At 49.1% G+C, this 26,516-nt stretch overlaps 1 protein-coding gene across 2 annotated transcripts in view; it reads left to right on the top strand.

Annotated features, from left to right (window-relative positions):
* Pdgfrb (platelet derived growth factor receptor beta) overlaps positions 1 to 13,445 on the top strand; it is a 36,352-nt gene extending 22,907 nt beyond the window's left edge. For both annotated transcript variants that reach the window (XM_027402802.2, XM_027402803.1), the window contains 13 exons: positions 1,585 to 1,679; positions 2,474 to 2,606; positions 3,085 to 3,189; positions 3,513 to 3,623; positions 4,874 to 5,033; positions 6,226 to 6,386; positions 6,907 to 7,025; positions 7,245 to 7,367; positions 8,024 to 8,135; positions 8,673 to 8,772; positions 9,548 to 9,653; positions 10,414 to 10,646; positions 11,556 to 13,445. In XM_027402802.2, coding sequence (XP_027258603.1) covers positions 1,585 to 1,679; positions 2,474 to 2,606; positions 3,085 to 3,189; positions 3,513 to 3,623; positions 4,874 to 5,033; positions 6,226 to 6,386; positions 6,907 to 7,025; positions 7,245 to 7,367; positions 8,024 to 8,135; positions 8,673 to 8,772; positions 9,548 to 9,653; positions 10,414 to 10,646; positions 11,556 to 11,727 — 1,730 coding nt within the window. In that variant the 3' untranslated portion in view covers positions 11,728 to 13,445. The remainder of the gene's footprint in view (positions 1 to 1,584; positions 1,680 to 2,473; positions 2,607 to 3,084; positions 3,190 to 3,512; positions 3,624 to 4,873; positions 5,034 to 6,225; positions 6,387 to 6,906; positions 7,026 to 7,244; positions 7,368 to 8,023; positions 8,136 to 8,672; positions 8,773 to 9,547; positions 9,654 to 10,413; positions 10,647 to 11,555) is intronic.
* The last annotated feature ends 13,071 nt before the right edge of the window (positions 13,446 to 26,516 follow it).

Genomic DNA, 26,516 nt, shown 5'->3' with positions numbered 1-26,516 from the left:
GGAGTGGGTTCTGAGAAGTTCAAGGAAACCAAACTGTCTGGAAGCAAACTATGTGGATTTGGGGCGGGGTGGGGGAGTAATAGGGAAGGAAGTGGTAAGGAGTGGGGCTATAGGATACAGAAGTCAGAGAAATCAGAGCTTCAAAAGACATTTTGTACATACACAGACACACACACACACACACACACACACACACACACACTCATACACACAGGCTGCCCCACACAGCCTTGTACATGTTTGTCTATGTACATACCTGTCACCTGCCCTTAGAAGATGAGTGAGCTTTTTAAATATCCTTACTGGGGCTGGAGAGACGCCTCAGAGCTTAAGTGAGCTTGCTTCTCTTCCAAAGGACCTGCGTTCCATTCCCAGCACCCATGTCAGGGGGCTCACGATCACCTGTAGCTCCAAATCCCATGGATTTAATGCTTTCTTCTGTCTTCCATCAGCATCCACACATGGCATTCAGGAATACAGTTGCACACATAAACACATACATAAAAATAAAATAAATATCTAAAATAAAATGCCCTCATTTCTCCCACACTCTCTTATAGGCACACATATCCCTGAGCAAGTGGGCACAACAAAATGTGCACAGCCTGCCATATAGAGACCCATTCTGGGCCTGAGTAAAGGCAGAATGAAAGTCATTGTGTGACATCTGGTCAGGACACCATGTACTATTACACAGAGACCTGGGATGACTCTGATGGGTCCCTGGAGGGTGCAGGCTCCCTTTGCAAGACCAGGATGTGGGGGCTGTTGTGAAGAGAGGACAAAGATGTCAGTCAGTGACCCTAAGAAGGAAAGAATGTGGAGTAAGCCAGAGGAAGACTCCCTGGGGAACAGAGGAGGGCAGGAAGAGGACATAGGAGGAAGACGAAAGTTCCCAGAAGACAGCAGCTATTGCTAATCGGGGAAGGACAGGGGCTGGGGCTTCATCCAGACTGACTGGGTAGCAGGGAGGCTGGAGCCTTGGGCCAGAGAAGACTCAGGGCTCAGGGAGCCCAGGGAGACCTGCATGTTCACCTCAGTGCCCTGGGCAGTGCCCTCTATGACTGCCCCACCAGACACACCAGCTGGTCCTCAAGGTCAGGCTGGAGGAACAGAAGCCTTTCTGATGTGGATTCATTAGGCCACTGAAGATCAGAGTCAGCTCCTTTGGGCAGCCACCCAGTGAGTGCCTCGGCCATTTTGTTAGACATGGCACTTAAATCTATGACCCAGGCATAACAGCCCAACAGGGCTTGGAAGAGAGGAGGGCATGGCCTGGTCCTCAGGGTGCTGAATGCTGTGAGAGGCACGGGCAATGCTCAGGAACAAGAAGAGGGTTTTCATAGCCTGGCAGGATGATGCAGAGGCCAGCCTGAGCCCAGCTGAGATCTGAGCAGGGAGTCATTGAGAGGCTCTGGGGCTTGCCGGTAAGGCCAGAGTGTGGGCCCTGAGGCCAGCTATCTAGGCAATAAGGGCTTATGTGTAGGCGGAACAAGTCCAATGGATCTGTGATGCCCACAATGAGATGGGGAGAGCAGCTGCCAGTCACTGTTTGCTTATGGCTGTTCTTTGCTCTGTGTTCAGCCCTGCCCTTCAAAGTGGTGGTGATCTCAGCCATCCTGGCCTTGGTGGTCCTCACCGTCATCTCTCTCATCATCCTTATCATGCTGTGGCAGAAGGTAAGCACCTGTAGCCTATAGGTGCAAAGTAGCACCCATATTTCCTCGTGGTCTCCACTGAAGAGCACACAATCTGGCATATCTGAAGGGCCCGACGTGGAGCTCACTTGGGAGCTGACTTAGAGCAACACTGGGTCCCCATCTCCCTCCATCCACAGCAGGCTTGGCTGACCTGGGCCTGGTGCCAGTAGTCCAGGACTCCTGGCCCCTGTTCTTTCCTCTGCCTAGGTCCTTCCTGTTCAACCCAGTCGTGAGACAAATGGTACTTTGTGGGTGGACTATCCTGGCCCCATGATTCTTCCAGCTCTTATCCACAGACTCCCATGAGTCACTGGAACGCAATCTGACCCCACAAATCTAAAGTTTCAATGTTCTATTCTGACATTTTCCCACTCTGTAGCTTCAAATGCTTACAATTTCTGAATTGGGACTTTAGTGCCCACCCCTTCATCCTGTCATTATAAGATTCCAGTCCTGTGACTCCTGCATCCTAAGATTTCCACATCCAAAGGCCACCTCCCTTTGAGACCCCACAGAGTCAGACTCGACATGGGGAGGGGCCACCACATTTGACATCTTTCCTACCGTACGTTGTCATTTCCTGGGTAACCTGCCCTTCCCATCTGAGGAGTAACTGGGGCCAGAGAGAAGCTGATGAAGCAGTTCCAGTGAGTGAGGACCACCCTGACAGCTGTTCTCCCGAGGCTTTGTCCTCAGAGTTTCTCAGCCACACCTTCCACCTGCTGAGGCCCCTTAGTGCCAGCTGCCTCTGAGGTCATGGTCTTGTCCTGCAGAAACCACGCTATGAGATCCGATGGAAGGTGATTGAGTCTGTGAGTTCTGATGGTCATGAGTACATCTACGTGGACCCTGTGCAGTTGCCTTATGACTCAACCTGGGAGCTGCCACGGGACCAGCTTGTGCTCGGTCAGTCCTAAGAGGTCTTCGGTGCCAGTGAGGACCCTGAGATCTGTTCCCAGCATGGTTGCTACTAGCTGAGTCCCAGCCAGAGCTGATATCTTGCCTTCACTGGCTTTCAGCATCCTTTCTATATGGTGAAGACAAGATGATCCCTGATAGCATGGAAGCCGTAGGAACCCAAGACTGATCTATGGGATCCCTCCAGGCCAAAGAGGAAGTACTGGAGATAGTCTGGGGAGTCTGAGGCAGGTGTGGAGGAGTTGTGATTCCCTGAGGAGACAAGAGGTCTTCCAGGGACTCCAGGAAGGCAGACAGCAGGCAGGAGCTAGATGAGACTCAAAGGATGGGAGCTTCCTGAGGGGGAGCACAGTGGGGTGGTAGGGGGGATGTGGACTATGACCTGAGAGAATAGTCCTCCATTCTGAGTGGGAAGATGAGGCGAGGCTTCTAGTTCCCGGGAGCTAAGGGTTTCTGTTCATCCTAGGACGCACTCTAGGCTCCGGGGCCTTCGGACAGGTGGTGGAGGCCACGGCTCATGGCCTGAGCCACTCACAGGCCACCATGAAAGTAGCCGTCAAGATGCTGAAATGTGAGTCTTGAAATGTGAGCCAGCCCACCCCTTCCTCACACCCAGGGCCCCACTCTGCCTCACCCTTCCCTGTACATCTGCTTTCTTCTGAAGGGCCTGGTCCTGAATTTGTGGGACAGAAAGGCCCCTTCCTCACTGTGACCTCTTCAGATTCCTCCTCCTTCTCTCCCCTCCTCCCACCTTCTCCCCGCTCCAATGAGGTCTTCACCACTCTAGGACACTAGTCCCACAAGAGGGAGGGACAGAGGAGCCAGAGTAGGCCCTGGTAGGGCCTCTATACTGCCTCAGTGGCCCACTCAGGCTGAGACCCTCTCCCTCCTCAGCGACAGCCCGAAGCAGTGAGAAGCAAGCCCTCATGTCAGAGTTGAAGATCATGAGTCACCTGGGACCCCACCTGAACGTTGTCAACCTGCTGGGAGCCTGTACCAAAGGAGGTACACAAACTATGCCCCAGGGGACTCTAGAGCTCTTCTTTTCTGTTCTCACTCAGTCCACCAACAAAGGACACCCTTTCTGGAGTGTCCACACATCTGCTGCCCAGCACTTTTACTTCGCCATCCCAGACGGGCTCAGTTTTAGAAGCTCAGAATCATGATACCTTCGTGGCAGAGAGATTCCTCGGGCCACTAGTTCCAGCAGCTTCCAAACCCAATTCTCTCTAGACATATTTTTTTTCTTTAGGTTCTTAAATTTTATGTGAGTGGGTATTTGCCTGTGTGTGTGTGTGTGTGTGTGTGTATGTGTGTGTGTGTGTGTGTGTGTATGTGTATGTGTGTGCGTGCGTGCCTGGTGCCCGAGGAGGTCAGAAGAGGGCATCAGATCCTCTGGAACTGGAGTTACAAATGGTTGTGAGCCATCGTGAAGGTGCTAGGTATGGAACCAGCATCTTCCGTGAGAGCAACAAGTACTCTTAACCGGTGGCTGCCTCTCCAACCTCCATTTTTGTATTTTCACAATACTCTTTGAAAACCGTGAGAAAGTAACAGCTTCTACAACTCAGAGACAGCTGAGCCCATCAGCGAGCTAACCAGGAGCCAGGTTTTGTTCACATGGGTATTGGAAGCCGCACTGCCCAACTGTGTTTATTTGAGGTTTTGGTTACCCATTGGGCTGCCGACGTAGTAATAATAGTGAAGTTATTGCCATTTGCAGCTGTCTGTTGTGAGATCTGGGATTTTCCTCGGTATTGTGTAATTGGTCTAAATACAGAAGTACATTGCACACAGACTGTTGTCCGTGTCTGCAATGAGCATATTTCAAAAGTGTTGTTTTCATCTGTTGGATGGCTTTAAGTGCGTTGAACTCAAATGTAACTGGCAAATTGTGCTGACAGTCACGTTTACCTGCTTTATGTAGACCAGAATCCAAGAGTCTGAAAACAGCCGCAGCAACTGATGTCCTAGGCTTGACACATGCTGAGCCCTCAAAGGCATCACCTCAGGGGTCTTCATGTCAACCCCAAGGGTGGGTGTTGTTTGCCCCTGGCTAGATGGGCAAAGAAAGGCCCTGTGAGCCTAGCAGCTTGGGGGCACAGAGGACAGGGAGAGGACCTGGGTTTGTAAGGCACCCAGCCTCTTTGCTGTCTTGCCATCTATGTCTCCCAAGACTCTTTAGTGGCCTTGTGGCCATACTGGGAAGAATGAGGCTTCCCCCAGAGTCTGTCCCTAAGCCTGTCTTTCTGCAGGGCCCATCTACCTTATCACCGAATACTGCCGCTATGGTGACCTGGTGGACTACCTGCACCGCAACAAGCACACCTTCTTGCAGCGCCACTCCAACAAGCCCTGCCCACCCAGTGCTGAGCTCTACAGTAATGCCCTGCCAGTAGGGCTCCCCGTGCCCAGGTATGAGGGAGGCAGCACCCAACTAGTACCTGCCGAGCATATGGGCACTCCTTGTCCAGAAACCCAAAGATGTGGGTATGTGCACTGGGGCAGAGTCGCTTTTCTGGAGCCAAGGCCATAGCCAGACAGTCAATAGTGATGCTAGAGACAGAGGACAGCTGTCACTTCCGTGTGATCTCAGTGACACAGGCTCCATCCTAAGCCTTTTGTAGATGTGACTCCTTGAACCCACATGTCATCCTTGTGTCATGAGTGTCATGCCTTAGGAACATAATGGCAGAGACAGCGATGACCTGAGAGCTAGGCTTTAAGATGCTAAGAACTATGCTCCCAGCCTTAGCTCCCTGACCTCCACAAGCCAGCCTCCCGAGGCCCCAACAGGTGACTCAACTCCTGTTTCTGATTATTTCAAAAAGAACATTTCTTATTTTCTGTCTGTCTGTTTGTTGTTTCTAATTTTTTTATTTTTATTTTATTGGTGTTTTGCACGCATGTGTGTCTGTGTGAGGGTGTTGGGTTCTGGAGTTATAGACAACTGTGAGCTGCCATGTGGGTGCTAGGAATTGAACCCGGGTCCTCTGGAAGAGCAGTCAGTGCTCTTAACTGCTGAGCCATCTCTCTGGCCCCTCTTATTTTGATTTTCGTTGTTGTTATTTGTTGATTGAAAAAGCAAAAAGAAGAGTAACTTTTTTTTGGAAAGTATACACAAGGATGTGAAAATCCTCTCTAACACTCTGACCCATTTCCTTGCATATGTGTGCTTGGTTCCACTACTCCCTGGGGAGCTGGGGCTGCACCTGAGGGGTCCAGTGGAGGCCTTGTTACCACCACAGACTATGCATCTCCCAGCTCTGCAGGCAGGGAAGGTGCTGGAAAGGCCCAGAAAGGGGCTTCTCTAGACCCCGGTACGACCCTGGTCCTGGCTGCTGTAATCACTCCCAGGAGTGAACTCTGAGAACACATGTTGGGCCTTATATGATCTGGCAACCCCAGGGCCCAGGTCAGAGCCACACAGGCTAGTTGAAAGGGTTTGAGTCAGTCATTTGTATTGTGGCAGACTGTAGGGCAGTGGGTATAGTGGCTGAGGAAATCCACAGATGACAAAGCCCCATGGACTCAAGCTGAGCAAGGGTCAGGAGGAGGAGGGAAGAAAAATCCATGGCTTTGCCTGACTTCATCCTCTCGCCTACAGCCACTTGTCCCTGACTGGGGAGAGCGATGGTGGCTACATGGACATGAGCAAGGATGAATCTGTGGACTACGTGCCTATGCTGGCCATGAAAGGAGATGTCAAGTATGCAGACATTGAGTCCTCCAACTACATGGCCCCTTACGACAACTATGTCCCATCTGGTAAGTGGATGCAGTCACACATGTGTAGGCTCACCCCATATGCACAGTGATGCTTTCCTTTCAAAGTTCTTAATGACCTCAGTCTTGTAGCAATCCTGGGAGGAAGATAGCTCATTTCATACATGTGGAAGCTGAGGCTAGCTGCCTGCCCAGTGCTGCCGTGCAATGGAGCCCTGACCCGAATCCTGTTGGTTCCAGAAGCACGTGCACTGCTGGTAAGAAGGGGAGAGCCAGATGAAGGTGGCCTCCTAGGGCCTGAGGGAGAGAGATGTGCTCTGAGTTGGCCCCATGATCATCTAATGTCCTGAGAAACAGGCAGGCAAGCCTTAGCTAGTGGCCTCGGAGCTAAGGCTTTTCTTGCCAGTGAAAGCAGAAAAGGTTTAGGTTGGACACTTAAGAACTCATTCTCCTAAGGGAACACTTGGAATATCTATAGCCACTTGTACTGAAGACCCTAAAGGCAGGGTCTTTTAGGCCTATGGTATACACAAAGTAACCCATAACCCTCTGTGCTCTCTAGCCCCTGAAAGGACATATAGGGTCACCTTGATCAATGAGTCACCAGTGCTTAGCTACACAGACCTCGTGGGCTTCAGCTACCAGGTGGCCAATGGCATGGAGTTCTTGGCCTCTAAGAACGTAAGTGTGGTCTTAATGGGGGAAGGCAGAATTGTGGCTTGAGGGGTCATCTAGCCCTGTGAGATTTATGGCCCTGTGAGACAGCTCCCTACCCTCTGGTGGGCAAGACACTGAGAAACCTCACACCTGGACAGGCACATGTTTTTCCTAAAGCCCCGGCCCAGAGGGTCTTCCCCCACAGTTGCCCCTTAGCCTCAGCTCCCCTCTTCTCTGACCCAGTGTGTTCATCGAGACTTGGCAGCCAGGAATGTGCTTATCTGTGAAGGCAAGCTGGTCAAGATCTGTGACTTTGGCCTGGCTCGAGATATCATGCGGGACTCCAACTACATCTCCAAAGGCAGTGTGAGTACCTTCACCCTCCATGGGGTTGCCCCCGGGTGCCTCTGACCCTGGGTACAGATTTCCCCTGATCCATGTGGTTACAGCTCAGTATTGGGCCACTGGTGGCTTATCCTATCAGCAGAGATGTCAATGCTGCCTAGCTATGAGCAGGGACAGGACAAGGAAGCTAGCTTTGTGCACAGTGATGAGAGACGGGGAGAGGGTCAGGACCACTGTCACAGCAGGGGCAGATGAACCAGCTACAGTGGGTTTGGGGTAAATGGGAAGGGAGTATAAACAGCCCTGTTTTAAGAGATGTGAGGTAGAGGAGCAGAGGAAGGAACCCAGAAGATGTGGTAAGATAGGTAAGATAGGGATAGAAGGGCTGCGGACACCAGCGATCAAAGAGAGCTCCTGGACATGTCCATGGCTGCTCACTTCTATGGACAGCACACCCTAGGGGCTTCCCCCAGGAACACGGCTGCCGTGTCTCTAGCTCGTGAGTTAGGAAACACCTTCCCAGCACTCTGGCCAGGAATGTGCTTAGAGCCTTGGAGCGGAGTGAGATGGAATTGGTATGGGAGCTGCTGGGTCTCCTGATTCCCAGGTGTGGTGGGGCTGAGAGATTGGCCAGTAAGGCCCTCTCCATGCACTCAGTGCCTGTCTTGCCTCTGCAGACCTTCCTGCCTCTGAAGTGGATGGCCCCAGAGAGCATCTTCAACAGCCTCTACACCACCTTGAGCGATGTGTGGTCTTTCGGGATCCTGCTCTGGGAGATCTTCACACTGGGTGAGCCGCTTCTTCCCTCAGCCCCAAACTATACACCAGACCATCTACCCTCTTGCTTCTACCTCCCTCCTGATTGCTCCTGGGGCTCGAAGCAGGGACTGTGGGACAGACACTGAAACATGAGCAGGGACTCAGGAGCAAGTCCAGGCTCTGCCACTCTTTCCACTGTATGGCTTTGGCAAGTCCTTTGCTGACTCTGGGTCTCTGTCTTCCCATCCAAGCATCAAAGAGGTTAGACATATCGAAAATCATGCTTAAAGCCAGCTATAATAATGAAAATCTGTAATCCCAGTACTTGGAAGTCAGGAAGATGGAAAGTTCGAGGCCAGCTTGGACCACACAAAGACTCCATCTTTGGCAAACAAAACAACATAGACACAAACCCTGCTTGTGTATCTATTGTTTCTCTATTCCCATCTCTACTTCCAATGCCAAGGGCATTGCATTCTCATACACTCCAGGTCAGTTGCCTGAGAAGACACCCTGCCACTTCCCACACCCTGAGACAATAATGTCCCTGTCTCTGTTCCATGACAGGTGGTACCCCTTACCCAGAGCTGCCCATGAATGACCAGTTCTACAATGCCATCAAGAGAGGCTACCGCATGGCCCAGCCTGCTCATGCCTCTGATGAGATGTGAGTGGAACCTTGTATACATGGGAGGAATTTGAGGGTTCAGAGGGCATGCAGCTCTAGCTCAGAGGTTAGACAAGTCCTGCTAGAACTGGATCAAGGTGTTTAAGACGGTGCCATCCGGAAGTTCTGTCCCAGTCAAGGTTTTCACTTTCTCAATGCTGGTTTCAAATCCAAGCCTGTCCTGCTCATGTGGCTGCTGTTAGCACCACCCTGACATCTTAGTGCTTGCATTACTCCAGCCAAAGACCCAGAGCTGACCTTTTAAAAATTTTAAGTGTATGAGTGTTTTGCCTGCATGACTGTGTGTGCATCACATTCATGTCTGATGCCCTCAGAGATCAGAAAAGGGTGTCAGATCCTTTGGAACTAGAGGTACAGACAGCTGTGAGCCAGCATGTGCATGCTGGGAATTGAATCCAACTATTCTGCAAAAGCAACAAGTGCTCTTAATCATTGAACCATCTCTCCAGCCCCACCCAGAACTAAACTTTAAGGGCTCAGTTTGTCACATGCCATCAAAACCAGGCCTGCTCTGGGAGGATGGAAGTCCCTATTGACCAAATTCAGGTCACATGCTCACCGTGGTGTTTTGGGCCACACAGAATCATGTGGGTGAGGGAAGCTGGAAAGACTTCCCAAGGGATCGGTGAGAAACAATGATGGTGTTAACAAGGCCCCAGGGCGCTCCTCCCCAGCATCTCCCCCTTCACTTTACTCTGAGCCCTACTATATGTCTCTAAGGTAGAGACTCTGACCCTCTCTCTGCCTCCCTCAGCTATGAGATCATGCAGAAATGCTGGGAAGAGAAGTTTGAGACTCGACCCCCTTTCTCCCAGCTGGTGCTGCTCTTGGAGAGGCTGCTGGGTGAGGGTTATAAAAAGGTATGTGGAGACAGACAAGGCGGGGTGGGAGACAGTTCTGGTCCAAACGCTGTGCACTGGACTTGCAGTGATGTGCTGGTATTTGGGAGGAAATACTCTTCCCACGTGCTGGGCCTCAGTTTCCTTGCTGGTACTAGAAAGAGTCAGGCCAGAGCTATGAATTTATTTTAATAGAACCAAGATGTGGAAGCTGATGAATTTGACCAAGGGAGGTACAGTCAGTCGGTCGATAACCCTATTGTCAATCCTGTGCACCATGACAACACTGGGGCTGCTCAGAAGTGTGAGCAACCCCAGGCTCTCCTCAACCCTGGCAGCAACTACACTTAAACCTTGTCCCAGGTTCACGCGAGGCCAATGGATCAAGTCTGTCCTGAGCTCAGCTTCTTGCTTCTTCCTATCTGGGGGTGGTGCTAGGGAGATCAATGCAGAATGAAGTCACCACTATTTCACAGCAAGGGACACTGACCCAGTCTCCCAGCAGAAGGCTGTGGGAGACTACAATGGGATAAAGGCCCATATCTGTCTACTCTGAAGTGGGGTAGGAGTTAGGGTCATGGTGCTGGCTGGCTACCTGCCCTTCCCTAGGCGACTCTGAGCATTTATTTGCCTTGTCTTGGGATACCAGGTAGGAAGGCAACTCACTGGTGCAGCTTCAAATAGAACCCCTGTCTCTGTGTACTAGCTGGGGTAGAGGGTCTCTAAGATGTTGCCCATCTCACACCCATGTTTTTCCTTTACTCCCTGCCCTATGGAGCAGAAGTACCAGCAGGTAGATGAGGAGTTTCTGAGAAGTGACCACCCAGCCATCCTGAGGTCTCAAGCTCGCTTGCCAGGGTTCCATAGCCTCCGAGCTCCCCTGGACACTAGCTCTGTCCTCTACACTGCTGTGCAACCCAATGAGGGTGACAATGACTACATCATCCCCTTGCCTGACCCCAAGCCTGACGCTGCCGATGAGGGCCTCCTAGAGGGTTCCCCCAGCCTTGCCAGGTAATCACCCTAACCCTTTGGTCCCAGGCACTCATGTGTATAGTGCATGTGTTTGTGAGTGTGTTTGTGGGTATGTGCTGGACTTGCTACAGAAAGAGTGACATCTAGCTAGAGTGAGGACAAACTCTTTCCAGTGGCCAGCAGAGGCTGGAGTTTATTCAGCTCTTGAAGCTGCAGGCAGGAAGGGCAGATTGGAATGAAACAAGATGATTGGGAACCCATTTGCAAGATAGCTCTTCCTTTTAAGGGTGTAGCCACAAGACCCTTTGCAGGTACTGTGTTAGTCCCTAGGACAGAGAGGAAACATTTAACATTCCCCAGCTGTTAGTGTGGGTCATGGCTGCCATGCCCAGAGCGCTCCAGGGAGCACTGCTTGTAGGAGGTGGAGGTGCTGCAAATTCAGTTTAGAACTCAGACAGGGGAAGAGGCACATGGTCTGCCTTGGGTTGTGGCAAGTCCATTGTGGGGTGGGCTCTAGGGGAGCCTTATTGCTTCCTAGTTGTCAGGCTGGAGTGGGGGCTCCCCCAAATCAAGATTCAACCCACGGAGGAGTGGCAGGAGACATGCTGGTTTCCATTTCTAGCCTGTCATTGTGAAACATGGACAGGGCTTGCCTCTGTGAGCCTCAGTTTCTCCATAGGAACTAGCAGTACATGCAGGCCTTCACAGGCCCTGAAGGCAAGTGGAGATGAGAAAGAAACTCAAGAGCCTGATGGCCCTGCTCTCAAGTTCTAGCTTCCATGCTCCCTTGCTGTGTGTTATGGAGCAATGACATAACTCTCTAAGCTGTGCTCGCCTGTGGTGCAGGCCTCTCAGTATGGAAAGTTGATACACAGAAAACCTTAGACAAGGCTGTTATTATCTTCCTGGGGTCTCCCCAGTTCCTTTCTGACTGTGTCCTTCCTCTAGCTCCACCTTGAATGAAGTCAACACCTCCTCAACCATCTCCTGCGACAGCCCCCTGGATCTCCAAGAAGAACCACAGGCAGAGCCTGAGGCAGAGCCTGAGGCAGAGCTGGAGCAGCCACAGTGCTCAGGTTGCCAGGGACCTCTGGCTGAAGCAGAGGACAGCTTCCTGTAGGGTCTGCCCCCACCCCACCCAACCTGAAACTCTCATTTGCCTCCTAGCACCCAACCCTCCTGGCCTAGCCTGGCCTGGCCTGGCCTGGCCTGGCCTTCCAGCTGCTGCACTGCCACCAGCTGTCCCCTTGAAGAAGGCCCCTGGTGTGTGGCACTCAAGGTCCAGGGACCAATTTAGCTTAGGAGGCAAGAGAACTGTGGGAACTGAGCCTCTGCTTCTGGAAAGCCATGAGACTCTGAGCCAGGGCTCCTCCAGGGGACTCCGTTTCCCCAGATGTAAGAGGAAGAGTTGGGCTTGGCCTGGACAGGTATGGAACCTAGATTCCTGGAGAGAGTCCTGGGTGTAAAGTGGTGTGTTCACGTCCTCCTGTGTAGCCAGTTGCCCCTCAGCTGGATCACTCCACTTTGATCTTCCCAAGAACTTGGCAAGAACCTGGTGCCTGACTCCTGGCCAAACAGAGGCCAGCCTTGGACAAGGCCATTTCATTAGAACCCTCCTCCCCTGGTGCCAGTCTTAGCTTTCCCAGGCCCGAGCTGGTCTGGGGCCAGCCATGCTTCATGAACACTCTTAGGGGAGAAGGCAGAGCTGAGTACAGGATGCTCTGGCCTGCAGCCCACAGGACACACCTGGCCACAAGAGGTACCCACGCCTTTCATCTTCATCACTCTCCGTTGACCTGCCCACCAGAGTCTGCAGGCCCATAGTCCATGCCTTCATATGCTAAACGCCTTCCTGAAGGCACCAGTAGGAGCCCTGACTCTGCACTGGACCTGCTATGAGACCTTGGAAGACTCCCTTGTTCTCTCTGGGTACCAGTTTTCTTTCCCCTTTGAAAAGTAAGCAAGCTGGACTCATTGACACTGTGTACCCTGTCAATACTACGAGTCTAGAGTGTTCCAGGAGCTTGGACTTATCCTGGCAGACTGGGGTCAAGTCCCTAAGCCACATTTCTGGCTGAACTCTGGGAAGATTCCAGATACCACATCTGGGGATTCAGGAACTGAGCCTCTCCTTCAGGTCCCCAAGTGCAATTGCACAGACCTTGACTTGGCATAACAGTCAGTGTCCCAGGAAAACCCCCTACAGCTGTCTTGAGGACACAGAAGGACCACGAGACCCTTTTCATACCATGATAAAATCTGGAGCCAGCAAGAGTGGCAGAGAAAGGCAAGCTAGGTCACCCCAGGCCACTGTCATCAGGAGTGTGGACATGATGAACCAGAGTGAAGGCAGATGTGTCCTGTGTAGGACAAGAAGCTTGAGGTGGGCATGAGACGCAGACGCCATGGGGATTGCCATCTCAATTGGCTGCTGTCCCTTGTCCTCAGGCAGCACTGTACAGGGATGTTTTTGTCACTGCCCAAATCCAGCAGTGGCTCTTTACCAACCCTGAACCAATGGGCATTGGAGGATCCTGGGGAGTGAGGAGTGGGCTGGAATAGGGAAGGAGAAGCCAGCCCCTCTGGGAGCTCTCCCATGCTGGCTTGCTGGCCGGCAGTTCCCTTGCCTGGGGCAGCAGAGGTTGCTGGAGGATGGGGAGAGCTGCTCACAACGGTACCAAAGATGTAATCACCTAGGTTTACAAGTACTCATAGGACTCACGATAACCCACTTAGACACCAGAAGTGCTATTTTATATGCTGTTAAGCTTCCTATCTGTACTTTTTTTAAAGGGAAAAATTTTAATATTAAACTTGGTGCTTCTCACTAAAAGACCATCTCTTAGGTTTGGGTCTGTGTGTCCAAGAATGTGGAGACAGTTTGTTCCAGACAGGTCCTTGCCTTCTGCTCCAACTCTCACATACCAAAAAAAAAAAAAAAAAAAAAAAAAAAAAGCCAGTTTCATTTCCTCCCATCCTGGGAAGTGGTGGGGTGACCACCTAGGCCTTGTGCTTGGGTTTCCAGATGTGAAGCGAGGCTTTTCTTGCTGTGGTATTTGGAAGGAGAGCATGGGCTTACAGAGATGGTCCATACCCCCATCCCCACCCCTGCCTGCCTTGCCATGTGCTCTGGCTTTAGCCGCTAAGCTGAGTCACCCTCCTTGCCCCACTTCTTGCTGCCTACAGCCAGACTTGAGCTGGGTTGGCTTGTGGAGAGGAGCCCACCAGAGTCCGAATCTTAGATCCTTGAGAGTCGTCACTGGGGATCCAGGTAGGAGCAGGGCAGACTGAATACCCAAGAGGGCCAGAGAGCAAGAGAAAGTAAGGAAGGAGAAAGGGTGGAGCAGAGAGGAAGAACAGAGGATGCAGTGTGATGGAGAGGAGCAACCTGAGGGGAGGAACCATGCTATGGCTGAGGACAGAGGGGTGCAGACCCAGGTAGCTTCAGAATCCCAGAGACTGTGGGGCCAGCATGAGATAAGTATGCTGGCTCCTGCTGGGTCCGGGCTATGGGCTCCTCTGCTGATCCCAGTGTACAGCACATTGGTCTGTGGGGCACTGACAGCAACTTAGAACCGGGGGCATTAGAACTTTTGATACAGGTCATGGGGAAAGGTTTCTATCTCAGGCAGGGGTTTCCAGACCCTCCCACCTCAGCTGTTTGGCGGGGTCACTTGAGATGAAAGCAGGTTTTGGCCTGAGACCTCTCATGTCAGCCCTTGCTGTATGTCTTTGGGCCTTCCCTTGCTCTGTGTGAGCTGAGGGGAGCGCATCTCTGGAGGTATGTGAAGGACATCTCATTTTGGAGCTTCAGGCTGTCTCCCAGTGTGAGTAAGAGTGGGGTTATGGGATAGCCCTGACTCACGGGGCAAGCTGCTGACTCAGAGGCATCTGAGACAGCAGGGAAAGCCACCTGACTAGAGAACCTAGCTACACGCTACTACCTCTCAGGAGTCCTGGCTTTAGAGGACACCCCAAACTGGTGACACCCTTCTCTCCTGGCTGTGGCAGGCATGGAATGAAAAAAATATCCTAATCTTCCCAAGAGAACAAAATTCACATTCCAGACAAGACTTTCTGTGTCCGAGATTGCCTTTACCCTGGTCTTGGAGGACAGGAGCCCCAACTCCCCATTTCAGCATGCTTCTTAAGGACTTTGGGTGTATGACACCCCCTCAGACCTCAGTTTCTCCATGGTGAATGGGACTGTCAAGGCCACCAAGAGTAAAGCCACCTGGTAGAGCCGTGGCTGCCATTTACCCAACAGTTGGTATGCCAAGGCTGACTGTAGCATGAACATTTTCTTCTCGTCCCATCTCAGTCCAGGTGAGACAAGAATTCCAAGCGACTTTCCCAGTGTGGTCACTGTGCTAGACTGACAAGGAAGTATGATCTGGTTGCTTTCCATATCAGCTTCCGCGGTAGCTGGAAACCCAATTCTTATCTCCTGAATCCAGGCCTTTCAGGATCTGTGTCCCCTAAAGAATGAGTTAAAAGTGCTGGGTAGAAGGGGGAGCTAAATGACCCATAGTGTCACTAGCATCAAAGGGGGTACACAGCTAAGCACAGCCCGAGGAGTGCCCATCAGAGCCCCAGGACCTCTATGCAGAAGGGATTCTTGACTTCCATAGAACAACAAGTTTCAGGACAAGTCAAAGTGCAACAAAGTCAGGGAGTTCACTGACAAGGCCAAAGAACTTGAAGAGAGTCGTGTGAGCACCAAAAGAACACACATGAAGGGTTCAGCAGCAGCTATGGAGTTACACTGTTTAAGGTAGGCAATTCATAACTGAGGCTGAGGGAGAAGAAAAATGTGTTGGCCTATTCACATCTGAAAGCATTTTTATATTAGTGAATCGAGTCACAGGATGATTCATGAGGCTACTTCCTCGGACATACACTCAAGGAAAAACTTCAGCTCAGACAAAAATCTTAGATAATTTCCCCCCAACAGAGACAGGTTTCTTTGTTTAACAGTCCCGGCTGTCCTGGAACTCACTTTGTAGATCATGCTGGCCTTGAACTCACAGAGATCCACCTGCTTCTGCCTCTGCTGGGATTAAAAAAAACTTTTTAAAGATTTATGTGTACAGCATGTGCGTGCGTGCGTGCGTGCGTGCGTGCGTGCGTGCGTGCGTGTGTGTGTGTGTGTGTGTGTGTGTGTGTGTATTATTTGCATGCAATACCCACAGAGGCCAGAAGATGGCATCAGGCTCCCCTCCCCATAACTGGAGTAATGGGCCATCTTGAGCTGTTCTATGGATGCTGGGAACGAGCAGAAATTCTCTCTCTCTCTCTCTCTCTCTCTCTCTCTCTCTCTCTCTCTCTCTCTCTCTCTCTTTCTCTCTCTTTCTCTCTCTCTCATCTACCTTTGCTCCCAGGAGTGACCTAACTGGGGCAGCAAGGGAATGAAGAAAAGGCAGACACACAAAACTAGCTGGGATTGGTGGTCTAAGCTGATTTCAGTGGGAGCAGTCTCTGTAGGGAACTGTCTTTAGGTGGTAAACATCCATGGAAGAATAATGGACGTTTTCTGCACATGTGGTCAACATCCACACTAGAACTGGAGGAACTAGAGGAAGGCCTCACCAGGTCTAAAGCTGTTGGGCCTTTGACATGGCCGTGCGCATGTCAACAACACACATTCACTCAGGCTTTCATACACCCAGGGCTTCCTCTGCTCTCACAAATGATGTTTTCATTTTATGTGTTATGGGTGTTTTGTGCATGCAGTGCCTGCAGAGGGCAGAAGAGGGTGTTAGATCCCCTGGAACAGATGGTTGTGGGTTGCCATGTGGGTGCTGGGAATTGAACTTGGGTCTTCTGCAAGAGCAGCTAATGCTCCTAACCACTCCCTCCAGCCCCGCAGATCGAATCTTAGAAATTAAAGTAGTTTTGCTTTACACAGGCTCCACCAAGAGATTAAAACATGTGTTTTTATCCCAAACATGTCTTTCCAGCTGTGTTTATAACCTTGTTTGTGGTATTCTTAGGAAGGGCCTATAGTTCTGCATACGGTTTCTGTGTAGGGAAGTTTCCAGTCTGTATGCAGAAACTCCTGACTCAGGCTGCAAGAGGTCAAGTGGGGGTGGGGGTGACTCTTCCTTGTATGTGCCTAGCCTTTTTCCATATTTCTATCCAGTCTCATTGGGGTTGGGTAAGAATAATGAAAAATATTTGGAGACCGGCTTGAATCTCCAAGGACTATTTGGGCCCCTGCTTCTCAGCCTCACCACACAGGAAAAATAAGTGAGCTGGAATTTTCCTCCCAGACACATGAGCCACTTGGACCATTCAGTTCTTCCACAGTTCACTCTCAGCCAGGGGTCCCTTTTCCTGGAAAAAGAAGGAAATACTGAAGAACACTGTTTCTGTGGGGCCCCTTCATGCCCTGATAAAGTGTTCCCAGCCCCTATCAACACCCTTTCTCTGGATTAGGGCCCTTGTTTTTCTGAGTATATTGTTCAGGTTTGCATCAACTAATTCCTTTTGTGAAAGTGTTTTAAGTTTATAATTATTAGAGACTTTACACCACCACAATCGATCCCTCATATGTTTTTATGGTTTAAATTTGCTAACAGTTTAAACACTTACTCTCTCTGCTTAGTTACTCTGTGGATAGGAAATTATCTTATGGAAATTCTTTTTCCTCATTGCAAAGTTTAGTTACATTTATCTAGGATTTTTCCTTCTTTGTATTTACATTAACAATTTTGCTTTGCACATAATTAAGCTATAATCATTGTTGAAGCTACCACTAGCATTTTGCACCTTTTTTGTTTTTCTTTACAGTGTTGTAATTCAGGGGAACATACAGACATAAATCATCCATCCTGAGAGCCACATGTGGTTTAAAGCATCCCCAGGCTCTCAGGTAGTGACTGATGAACACATACATGTTTCCAACTTCCCAGTTATAAATCATGCTTGAACAATGACTTGAAACATGCTTATGTTTACACATTTGTGTGTTTGTTTCCTTAGGATATATCTCCATCCATAATTACTAATAGAGAGGATAACTATTTAAAAATATAAGAGAGGAGGCACACACCAATAATCCCAGAACTCACGAAGTGGAGGTAGGAGGGGCCATTGTAGCAAGACCATGTCTCTGTCTCTCTCTGTCTCTCTCTGTCTCTCTGGTAACTGGCATTGGATATGGTAGCCTTACACCTGTAATCCCAGCACTCAAGAAGTGAAAGCAGGAGGGTAGCAAATTCTGTACTAGTTGGAGCTTCATAGAGAGACTCTGTCTTCTAGCAAACAATAACATCAAAAAGTTACTGGAACTTGAAATCTGTGCTCTTAGCACCTGGGCTTTTGAGATAAGGTCTCGTGCAGCTCTTGCTGGCCTACAACTTTCAATGTAGCTGAGAATGACCTTGAACTTCTGATCCTTCTGCCACACGAAGTGCCACACTCCACTGAACGTTCCCTTTAAAGTACACGAGGTTAGAGCTAAAGGAATGGCTCTGTAGTTAAGAGACCTTGTTGCTCTTACAGAGGATCCAGGTTTGGCTCCCAGGTTTGGCCCACATGGTGGCTCACAGCCATGCATCATAACTCCGGGTCCAGGGGACTCAATGGCTCCCATGGAGCACTGCCATGCACATGGTGCACAGACACACACGCAGACAAAACACCCATATATGTAAAATGAAAAACAAATACACCTTTTTAAAAGAAAAAGAATTACAATGCACAAAGTCATAGTGCTACTAGGAAACTGAAGGTAAAAATCTGATGGGCATGGTGGCATACACCTTTAATCCCAGCATTTGGTAAGTAGAGGCAGGTGGATTTCTGTGAGTCTGAGGCCAGCCTAGTCTATAAAGCTAATTCCAGGACAGCCAGGGCTGTTACATAGAGAAACCCTATCTCGAAAAACCAATAAATAAATAAATAAAAATTCCGACATGGGAATGAGAAGAACAATACTGGGTTCTGGCAAGGTGCCCTGGCCTTACCTTCAAGTCTGGTACCTGTCAGGTTTATTGTAAACAGCCATATGCCAGCAGGGGAAAGTGATCAAAATCTCGCTGACCAAAGCCCCAGGACCCCTGACCAGGCCAATGGGCCTATGCTGCATCTGATGCTCCTCAGGTTGGGCCTCCTTGTCAGCTTCAGGGGGCACCCCACTTCACACTTTAAAGTTCTAGAGACTACACAGTCCCCACCATGAGCTGAGGAGGGAAGCCAAGGAAAGGTGCTCAGATGAAGCGGACCCTCAGAGCCTGGGTGGGTTGCCCAGGGTCTTTGTCATTGCCTTCCTGGCACAGGCCAGACCCTGGATGCCTCAAAGACAGAGGGTGGAGCCTAGGGTTTCGGCACTGACTGACTGCTGAGATGAAGCTGGGGTGGGGGGCTCCTCTGTGAGATGAGGTTCTCAGCCCACTTTGGGCTGTGTGTGTGTGTGTGTGTGTGTGTGTGTGTGTGTGTGTGTGTGTGTGTGTGTATTAACCGCTGGTTGATTCAGATCCTGATAAGGAGTCCCCTACTCTGAGCAGGGCCTTAGGGGGATGCCAATTAGAAGCCATGCAATCTTCCAGTGTCATTTCCCTGTCTTGTGTCTGATGGCATGCAGGTCTGTACCCTCCAGCTCCCCTGTGCCCACCTGAGGGCCTGTGGTTTTCCCGGCAGTCCTGGAGCAGGCTGCCCCTTGCTAACTTCTCTGGCCCTGTCTTAATATCGCCACAGATTCTGGGGTTGGGTTTTGTGAGCAGTCATTGCAAGACATCAGAAAAGTCACACATAGGGGAGTAGCAAAGCTTGTGGAAGATCCCTAGCTTGTCAAAGTGCCGTCCCCTACTCAGAGAAGCCAGAGGGAGTCCTTGGGGCTGTGTTTCTCTGCTTCCTTGTTATTTACCTGTGAGACAGTGGTAACACCTGCTCTCCTTCCTCAGATACCTTCAGTGGCTCCTCACAGCCCAACCCAGTTGGCATGTGGTGTCCAAGGCCCACCCTGGCCATGAACCTAACCCCTACTGTTTCCTCTCCCACCTCTATTCTTCAAAGTCTGTCTTCACTGTGTGGTGTGAGACACATGCTTGCTGACCTCTGCATGTGGCCTACCGCCTAGCATTCCTAGCCCTCTGTGGTAAAGGGTCATCTTGCTAAGTCCTAAGGCATCGTGGGCCACCTCTTCCACGAACTTTCCTGTCTCCTGCTTGGGACTATCTTGGTGTTCAGTGCAGATCTCTTGAGGACTGTTTTTGTCATTGGTGGTTTGGTTTGGTTTTTGTTTTGTTTTTCAGTAACTTTGACCTCTCGTGTCCTCTGCACTCTTACTACCAAACCTCTGTCACGCTTTTTCTCTTTGCTAGAACATTCCATGCTCCTGCTCACTCCCAACACCCACCCAGTCTTGATTAACCCTTCCTCCACTCACTTTCAGGTATTCTCAGGACCTCCTGCAACACACCCACGCCTCCATTCCAGTTCCACAATAGGCTGTGAGTTCTAGAAGGCAGAGACCAAATGAGCTCAGCTGAGACTGGCACCAAGAGTGTTTGTAGTCTCAGAGCTCCCCCTCTTCCTGCATCTGCGCAATGTTGGGGTCACCATTTTGGTCCCCACGATCTTCATTTAGCTAAGATGCCTCTGTCTCTAGCTGTGTCTACACATAGAGAGAGTCCAGCCATCTGCTCCCCATTTGGTTCTTGGAACCTCCAGACTCCATGGCAGGGACTCGTAGTCTTACTTGTCTATTTTTAGATGCTTAGTGGTACCAGCTTATTGTCATAACTGCCCCACTTAGCCACTTGCTCTTCCATCTCCCAAGCTGGTGAAGCAGCTGGTGCAGGGACCAGTGCTGGGCCCTGGGCTCCTCATTTTCAGTAACCAATTCACTTGATGAATATATGTTAGGCCTTGTTCTACCTGGCTTGTTCACCCTTGATGCATTTACTTGTGCCTTGGTGGGTGACTGAGTTCTCCTCTGACAGGCATGGCCAAATTGAAAAGCTGTAAGGGTCACAGGTCCGACCAGGGAGCTCCTGCTGGGCAGGTGTGTGCATCAGTAACCACCCTCCCAACTGTGCTCATGCTGGGCAAGAATTCTGTAAAGCCAAAGGGCCGTGGGGGAGTCAAAGATGGATACAGAGCTAGCAGAGGGAGAGAGAGGGGTATCTGCAGTCAAGGCAGAGGCAGAAGGAAGGCACAGCGGCACATGAAGGAAGGAGCTGAAAGTACAGTGTGCAGTGCTGTGTGGAGGAGGGATGGAGAGGAGGAGCCCATTCAGCAGTGGGTAGAGAGTAAAGGTGCATGCATACACAGTCCTTTCTGATGGACTTGGAAGATGGAAGAGTTACTCCCTTACCCTCAGTGGAACCCACTTAACTCTCACCCCCCAGAGGCAGCTGTACTCGGCCCTCTCTGGGCTGGAGCTGATATAGAACCAGCTGCCAAGGCCAAGCCACCATGATGCTGGTTGTCTGGTTCCTGGTCCAGAGGGTTCCAGAGCATAGAGCTGGGTGACATCTAGAGGTTCCAGGAGCCAAACAGAGAGATGAAAGCTGGTCTCTTATGTGTGCAGAAGCACAATGTGGCCCATTCACTCACGGCAGGATTTTCCTAATCCTTGAACTCAGATTCGAACTCTACTCCAAGTTTCTCTGCTGTGTGTGCCTGTGACTTTTGGATACGTGTTCCCACATTGCTCTTGGAGCACACACCTCTAGAAACCTCTGGGCCACTGAGAGCCATCACCTACATGATTAACCCTGAAAGCCTAGCTGGGTCAGAAGGCTTTGAACATGAACCTCATCTTCCTCTTACTCCCACATCCTCCAGCTCCTCCTACTCTGCCTAGCCTCTGCCTAGCGCTGTTCCTTCTCTGAGATAGTCTTATCTCTGGAACACAAGGCTCCATTCCTCCTTAAGGCTAGCTCCAGCACTGCTGCTCTGGGAACCTTCATAGAATCTCCTGTGTCTGTCACAGCCACACTAGCTGATCCCCAAGCATGCCAGGCCCAATAAGTGATTGTGGCATTGATGAGCCAGCATATTGCTGGAGATTTGATGAGGGGTGAGGAGATCCTGTACCAGGAAGGTGGCCAGAGGGTCTGAAGACACAGCCGGGGTAGCCACAGGGTCTGTCTCTCCAACACTGCAGGGCTGTCCCAGGGCAGGAAGCAGGATTTCTGGGGATCCACAGGATAACAGCAGGACAGGTGGGTGCCCTGGGGAGGTAGTGTATCCTCAGTAAGGAACTGCAGACAAACAGCTCTCCAGCAGCAGATGTCATGTAGGAGAAATGTACCAGCTAACTTACCTAGATAGCCAGGACAACAACTCCTTACCTGGGCCTGAGACCCAATTCTGTCCCCCAAGTCTTTCCAAAGCAGCTGGGAGGCCCCAGATAAGCCACTTGCCCTCCAGTCTTTCCTCCCCTTATCTATACAGTGGAGATAATATGCAGCACACTGATTCCTGGTGACCCCAGCCTGCATGGGAAAATGAAAGTGTTTTTGTCAACTATGCAAGCTCAGCACAGATGAAAAGATGGGAGGATTGGCCACAGACAGAGTGGCTCTGTGTGCGTGATAAACATCAAAAGAACACGAAAAGAAACATGGCAGACTGCTAAGAGAACATTTGTGGCAGTAGGGTTAACAGTACAGCTTGCAAATTGTCCCAACAAATTAATAAAAGACAAAAAGAAAAGTGAACAAAAGCTATGTATAGAAGGATGGATGGATGATAAACACATGAAAACAAGTGTTTATTTCATCACAAATTCAGGAAGAAAATATTGAAACATTAGTAAATTAATGTTTGTTTCTAGGAGATTGGCGTGTGTGTGTGTGTGTGTGTGTGTGTGTGTGTGTGTGTGTGTGTGTGTGTGTGTGTACCTGAGTGTGTATAGTGTTGGGGATGGAACCTAGAATCTCACATGTACTAGGAAAACTCTCTAACACAGATTAGCACCCCCAGCCCTGGGAAAAAAATGTAAAGAGCAGTAATATTCAGTGTCAGCAGGAACACAGTGATGCTGGTTTTCCCACACGGCTGTGGAAGTGTACAAGCATACTGCCTCTTTCAGAGAACAGAATTTCCACATTTCAAGTATCGACACTGACCAGACATCACTTTTCTAGAAATGGGTCCAGCTCAGATGATTGCATTTGTGTGGTTGGTTGTTTTGACTCTTTGGCTCTTTTTATTCTTTGGACTCTTTTCTTTCCTCTTTTGGAGGGCCTGCCACCCAGCTTCCAAATTAATCATACAGGGAGGCTTATTATTTCTTATGAATGCCTGGTCTTAGCTTAGCTTGTTTCTAGACAGCTTTTCTTAACTTAAATTATCCTTTATATCTTTTGCCTCTGGACTTTTATCTTTTTATATTTCTCTATACCTTTCTTTACTTCTTATTCCATGGCTGGCTGAGTAGCTGGGTGGCTGGCCCCTTCTTTTCACACTCCTCGGTCCTCTCTTCCCAGAATCCCCCTCCTATTTATTCTCTCTGCTTGCCAGCCCCACCTATCCTTTCTCCTGCCTTGCTATTGGCCATTCAGCTCTTTATTAGACCAATCAAGTGTTTTAGACACACAAAGGAACACAGCTTCACAGAGTTAAGCAAATGCAACATAAAAGAATGCAACACATCTTTGCATTATTAAAACAAATGTTCCACAGCATAAATAAATGCCACAAATCTTAAAATAATATTCCACAACACATTTGTGCTGAAAGGTTCATGTGTTCAGTGTGGTATTGTTTACAATAGAGAAAAACCAGAAGGAATGAACGTGCCCTTTGGCTAGAAGACTGGGGAGAGATCTCAAATGCAGCAATGTGAAGACACTAGAGTAACCTGGGAGTGTGGTGATGTGTTTCCATAATTCCAGCATGCTGGAGGCTGAGGCAGAATAATCATGGGTTTCACCAACCTGACTATCTAGCAAAACCTCAAGGAATAAAACACAAACCAAGGCAATAAGAACAGCAAGGTAAAGCTTTGTACTTTTAAGAAATAGGTCTGGAGTCTCACGAGAATGACCGCAACATCTAGAGTATTTTGGCAAAGCAAAAACGTTTTACTTCTGCAGGAGGTTGTCCATCTGTGCCAAATCAAGTAGGCAAGAGGGTCCCTCTGAGTTTTTATTCCTAATGCAAAGGGGACCTGTGCATGATTCACTGATTCAAAGTGTGACCATTGGCAAACAGAATACAATTCCGAGCACTGAGTGTAACCTTAAGTCCATACTTTGATTTCAAGTACTGCTAGTTGACATTTGCTAGACTCGACACAAGCTAGAGGGAACCTCAGTGGAGAAAACCTCCCTGCCAGATTGCCCTGTGGTGCGTTTTCTTGATTAAGAATCAATGTGAGAAAGCCCCGCTCACTGTGGGTGGTGCCACCCTGGGCTGGTGGTCCTGAGTGCTGAGCAAGCCATGAGGAACAAGTCAGTAAGAAGCACCCTCCATGGCCTCTGCATCTCCAGGTTCCTGACTTGAGTTCCTTCCCTGACTGGCAATGTAAGCAAGATTAAAAAAAACAAAGAACGAATCAAAACAAAAACTCGTCCCCCTCAAGTTGCCTTTGGTCATGGTGTCTTGCCACAGCAACAGAAGCCCAAGACACTGACCCTGGAAGAATTTGAATTTCTGCCTCACATATTTTTTACAATCACTTTTTAAATGAAGCTTTGTCTTGGTTTAACCCTTTGATAGAAAAGACAGTACATTTCCTCCACGTTTCCCACATAATGACATGGAAAGATTTCTAAGATGTGTTGTTGGTTGTTGTGTGTGTGTCTGGTTCTGAATTCCGTCATGCTGAGTTGCCACACGTGTCTGTCTCTTCCTTCGGCAGTGCTACAGGACAGCTTTCTGGCAGTCTATAAACAGGATGATATTGAGGCAAGATAGAAAGATAGGAAAGGTGAGGAGGCATGGAGAATAAAAGAGCCCCTCCCACCCTCACCCCCCATATGGACCTGGCTTACTTCTCCATGCTAGAGTCAGGAGTTTCTACATGCTGATTGGCTGGAAACTGCCCTAGACAGAACCCATACGCATATACTTACTCCCTAAGACTACCACAAGCAAGGTTGTCAAGGTGACCAGAGTAGACAAAACAGTTACATGTTACCTCTCTAAACAATGTAACTCCTGAATAACTTACACAGCTGCAGGTGAAGCACTTAGGTGTGCTCTGACATTCACACTCGACTCTCTGCAAGTGTCTCTGTCCTTTCTCCTAATCAATAAACCCATTGTTCGTGCTCCATTTTGCCTTGTCCCAAAATTCTTTTCTGCTTCAGTGTAAATCATGCACCACAGCAAATCAAGTTGATTTCCACTGCTGGTGACAGTACGACAGTACTGTTCCAACTTGTTTGGTTTCTTCTTGGCTTATCTGTTCTTGTTCCTTCATTTTCTTTTCTCTTCTCTTCTCCCATTTTTTTTTCACCTTGAGACAGGTTTGTGTGTGATGGGAGGCCTTGGTTGTCTTGGAACTAGTTCTGTAGACCAGACTGGCCTCAAACTCACAGAGATCTGCCTGCTTCTGCCTCCTGAGTGCTGGGATTAAAGGAGTGCACCACCACTGCCCAGTTATCTTTCTTTCTTTTTTTTTAAATGTGTCTGTGTGTGTGGTGTGAGTATGCACATGTTTGTGTGTTCACATGTGTATGGGTGTAGGTGTGTGTGTGAGAGAGAGGAGAGGACAGGAGAGGACAGGAGAGGAAAAAGAGAGAAATTAAGTTAACATCAGGGCTTTTCTAGATCACTCTGTACCTTATACACTGAGGAAGGGTCTCTTCACATGACCCCAGATTGCTGATATACGGATATCTAAATCTATCTAGCAGGGATATCTCATCTCCACCTTGCATGTACTGAATTTACAGATGAGCTACCATGCCTAGCCAGCATCTATGTGAGCACTAGAAAACTGAACTCTGATGCTCACACCTACACAGCTAGCCCTTCACCTGCTGAGTCATTTCCCCAGCCCTCTTCCATGTCTATATAAATTTTAGGAGCAACTTGACAGTTTCTGCAAATGTTTCTGTAGAAAAATTTAGATTTTTCTGCTGCAATCTTTATTGGATTTTCTTTTTTGAATCTCTGGCTACAGGTAGGATTGAACTGACATGCTTAACAAAACTAAACTTGCTAGCCCATGGACATGGAGTCTATCTCAGTGTTTAGTTACATCTTCTTCAGTGTTCTGTATTCTGTACACAGATTTTACACGTAGTTAAGTTTGAATCTGCTTCGTGTTTTTTCCAGCACTGTTAGAAATGGTGGCTTTGGACGAGTGGTGATGGCGCACGCCTTTAATACCAGCACTCGGGCAGCAGTGTCAGGTGGATCTATGTGAGTTCAAGGACCAGCCTGGTCTACAAGAGCTAGTTCCAGGACGGCCTCCAAAGCCACAGAGAAACCCTGTCTCGAAAAACCAAGAAAAAAAAAGAAAGAAAGAAATGATGGCTTTGGCTGGAGGTAGGTGCTCTTGTCACTTTCCCTTGCCGTGCACTCAGCAAACTTATTTAGTTTCTAAAAATAAATGAATATATTCATATGTAAGTAAAAACAGTATTTTTTAAAAATAGATGCCAGGGGTTTTATTTTTTTTTCTGTCTATATATCCCCTGTTGGCCTTGTTCTTGCTATACCAGGGTGTTTTAATATAACTGATTTTTGTATATTGGTTTTGTTTTTGTGCCCTTAATTTTATTAACCTTTCTTATTAGTTTGAGTAGGTTTTTTTTTTTTTAGGTTACATTTTTTTTTGTATATAGACACTCATTTTATCTCCTCATAGAGATATTTCATTTCTTCTTTTTTAAATGTGTGTGCCTTTTATTTATTTTTCTGCCTCACTGCAGTGTCTGAGTTCTTTATACAGTGTTTAAAAGGAAAATAGACATTCTTACCTTGTTTCTTATTTTAGGA

This window comes from Cricetulus griseus, chromosome 2 (genome assembly GCF_003668045.3).
Source record: "Cricetulus griseus strain 17A/GY chromosome 2, alternate assembly CriGri-PICRH-1.0, whole genome shotgun sequence".
In the NCBI taxonomy this organism is placed as follows: domain Eukaryota; kingdom Metazoa; phylum Chordata; class Mammalia; order Rodentia; family Cricetidae; genus Cricetulus; species Cricetulus griseus.
The sequence above is the reverse complement of the archived record's forward strand: the minus strand, read 5'-3'. Positions and strand labels throughout refer to the sequence as shown.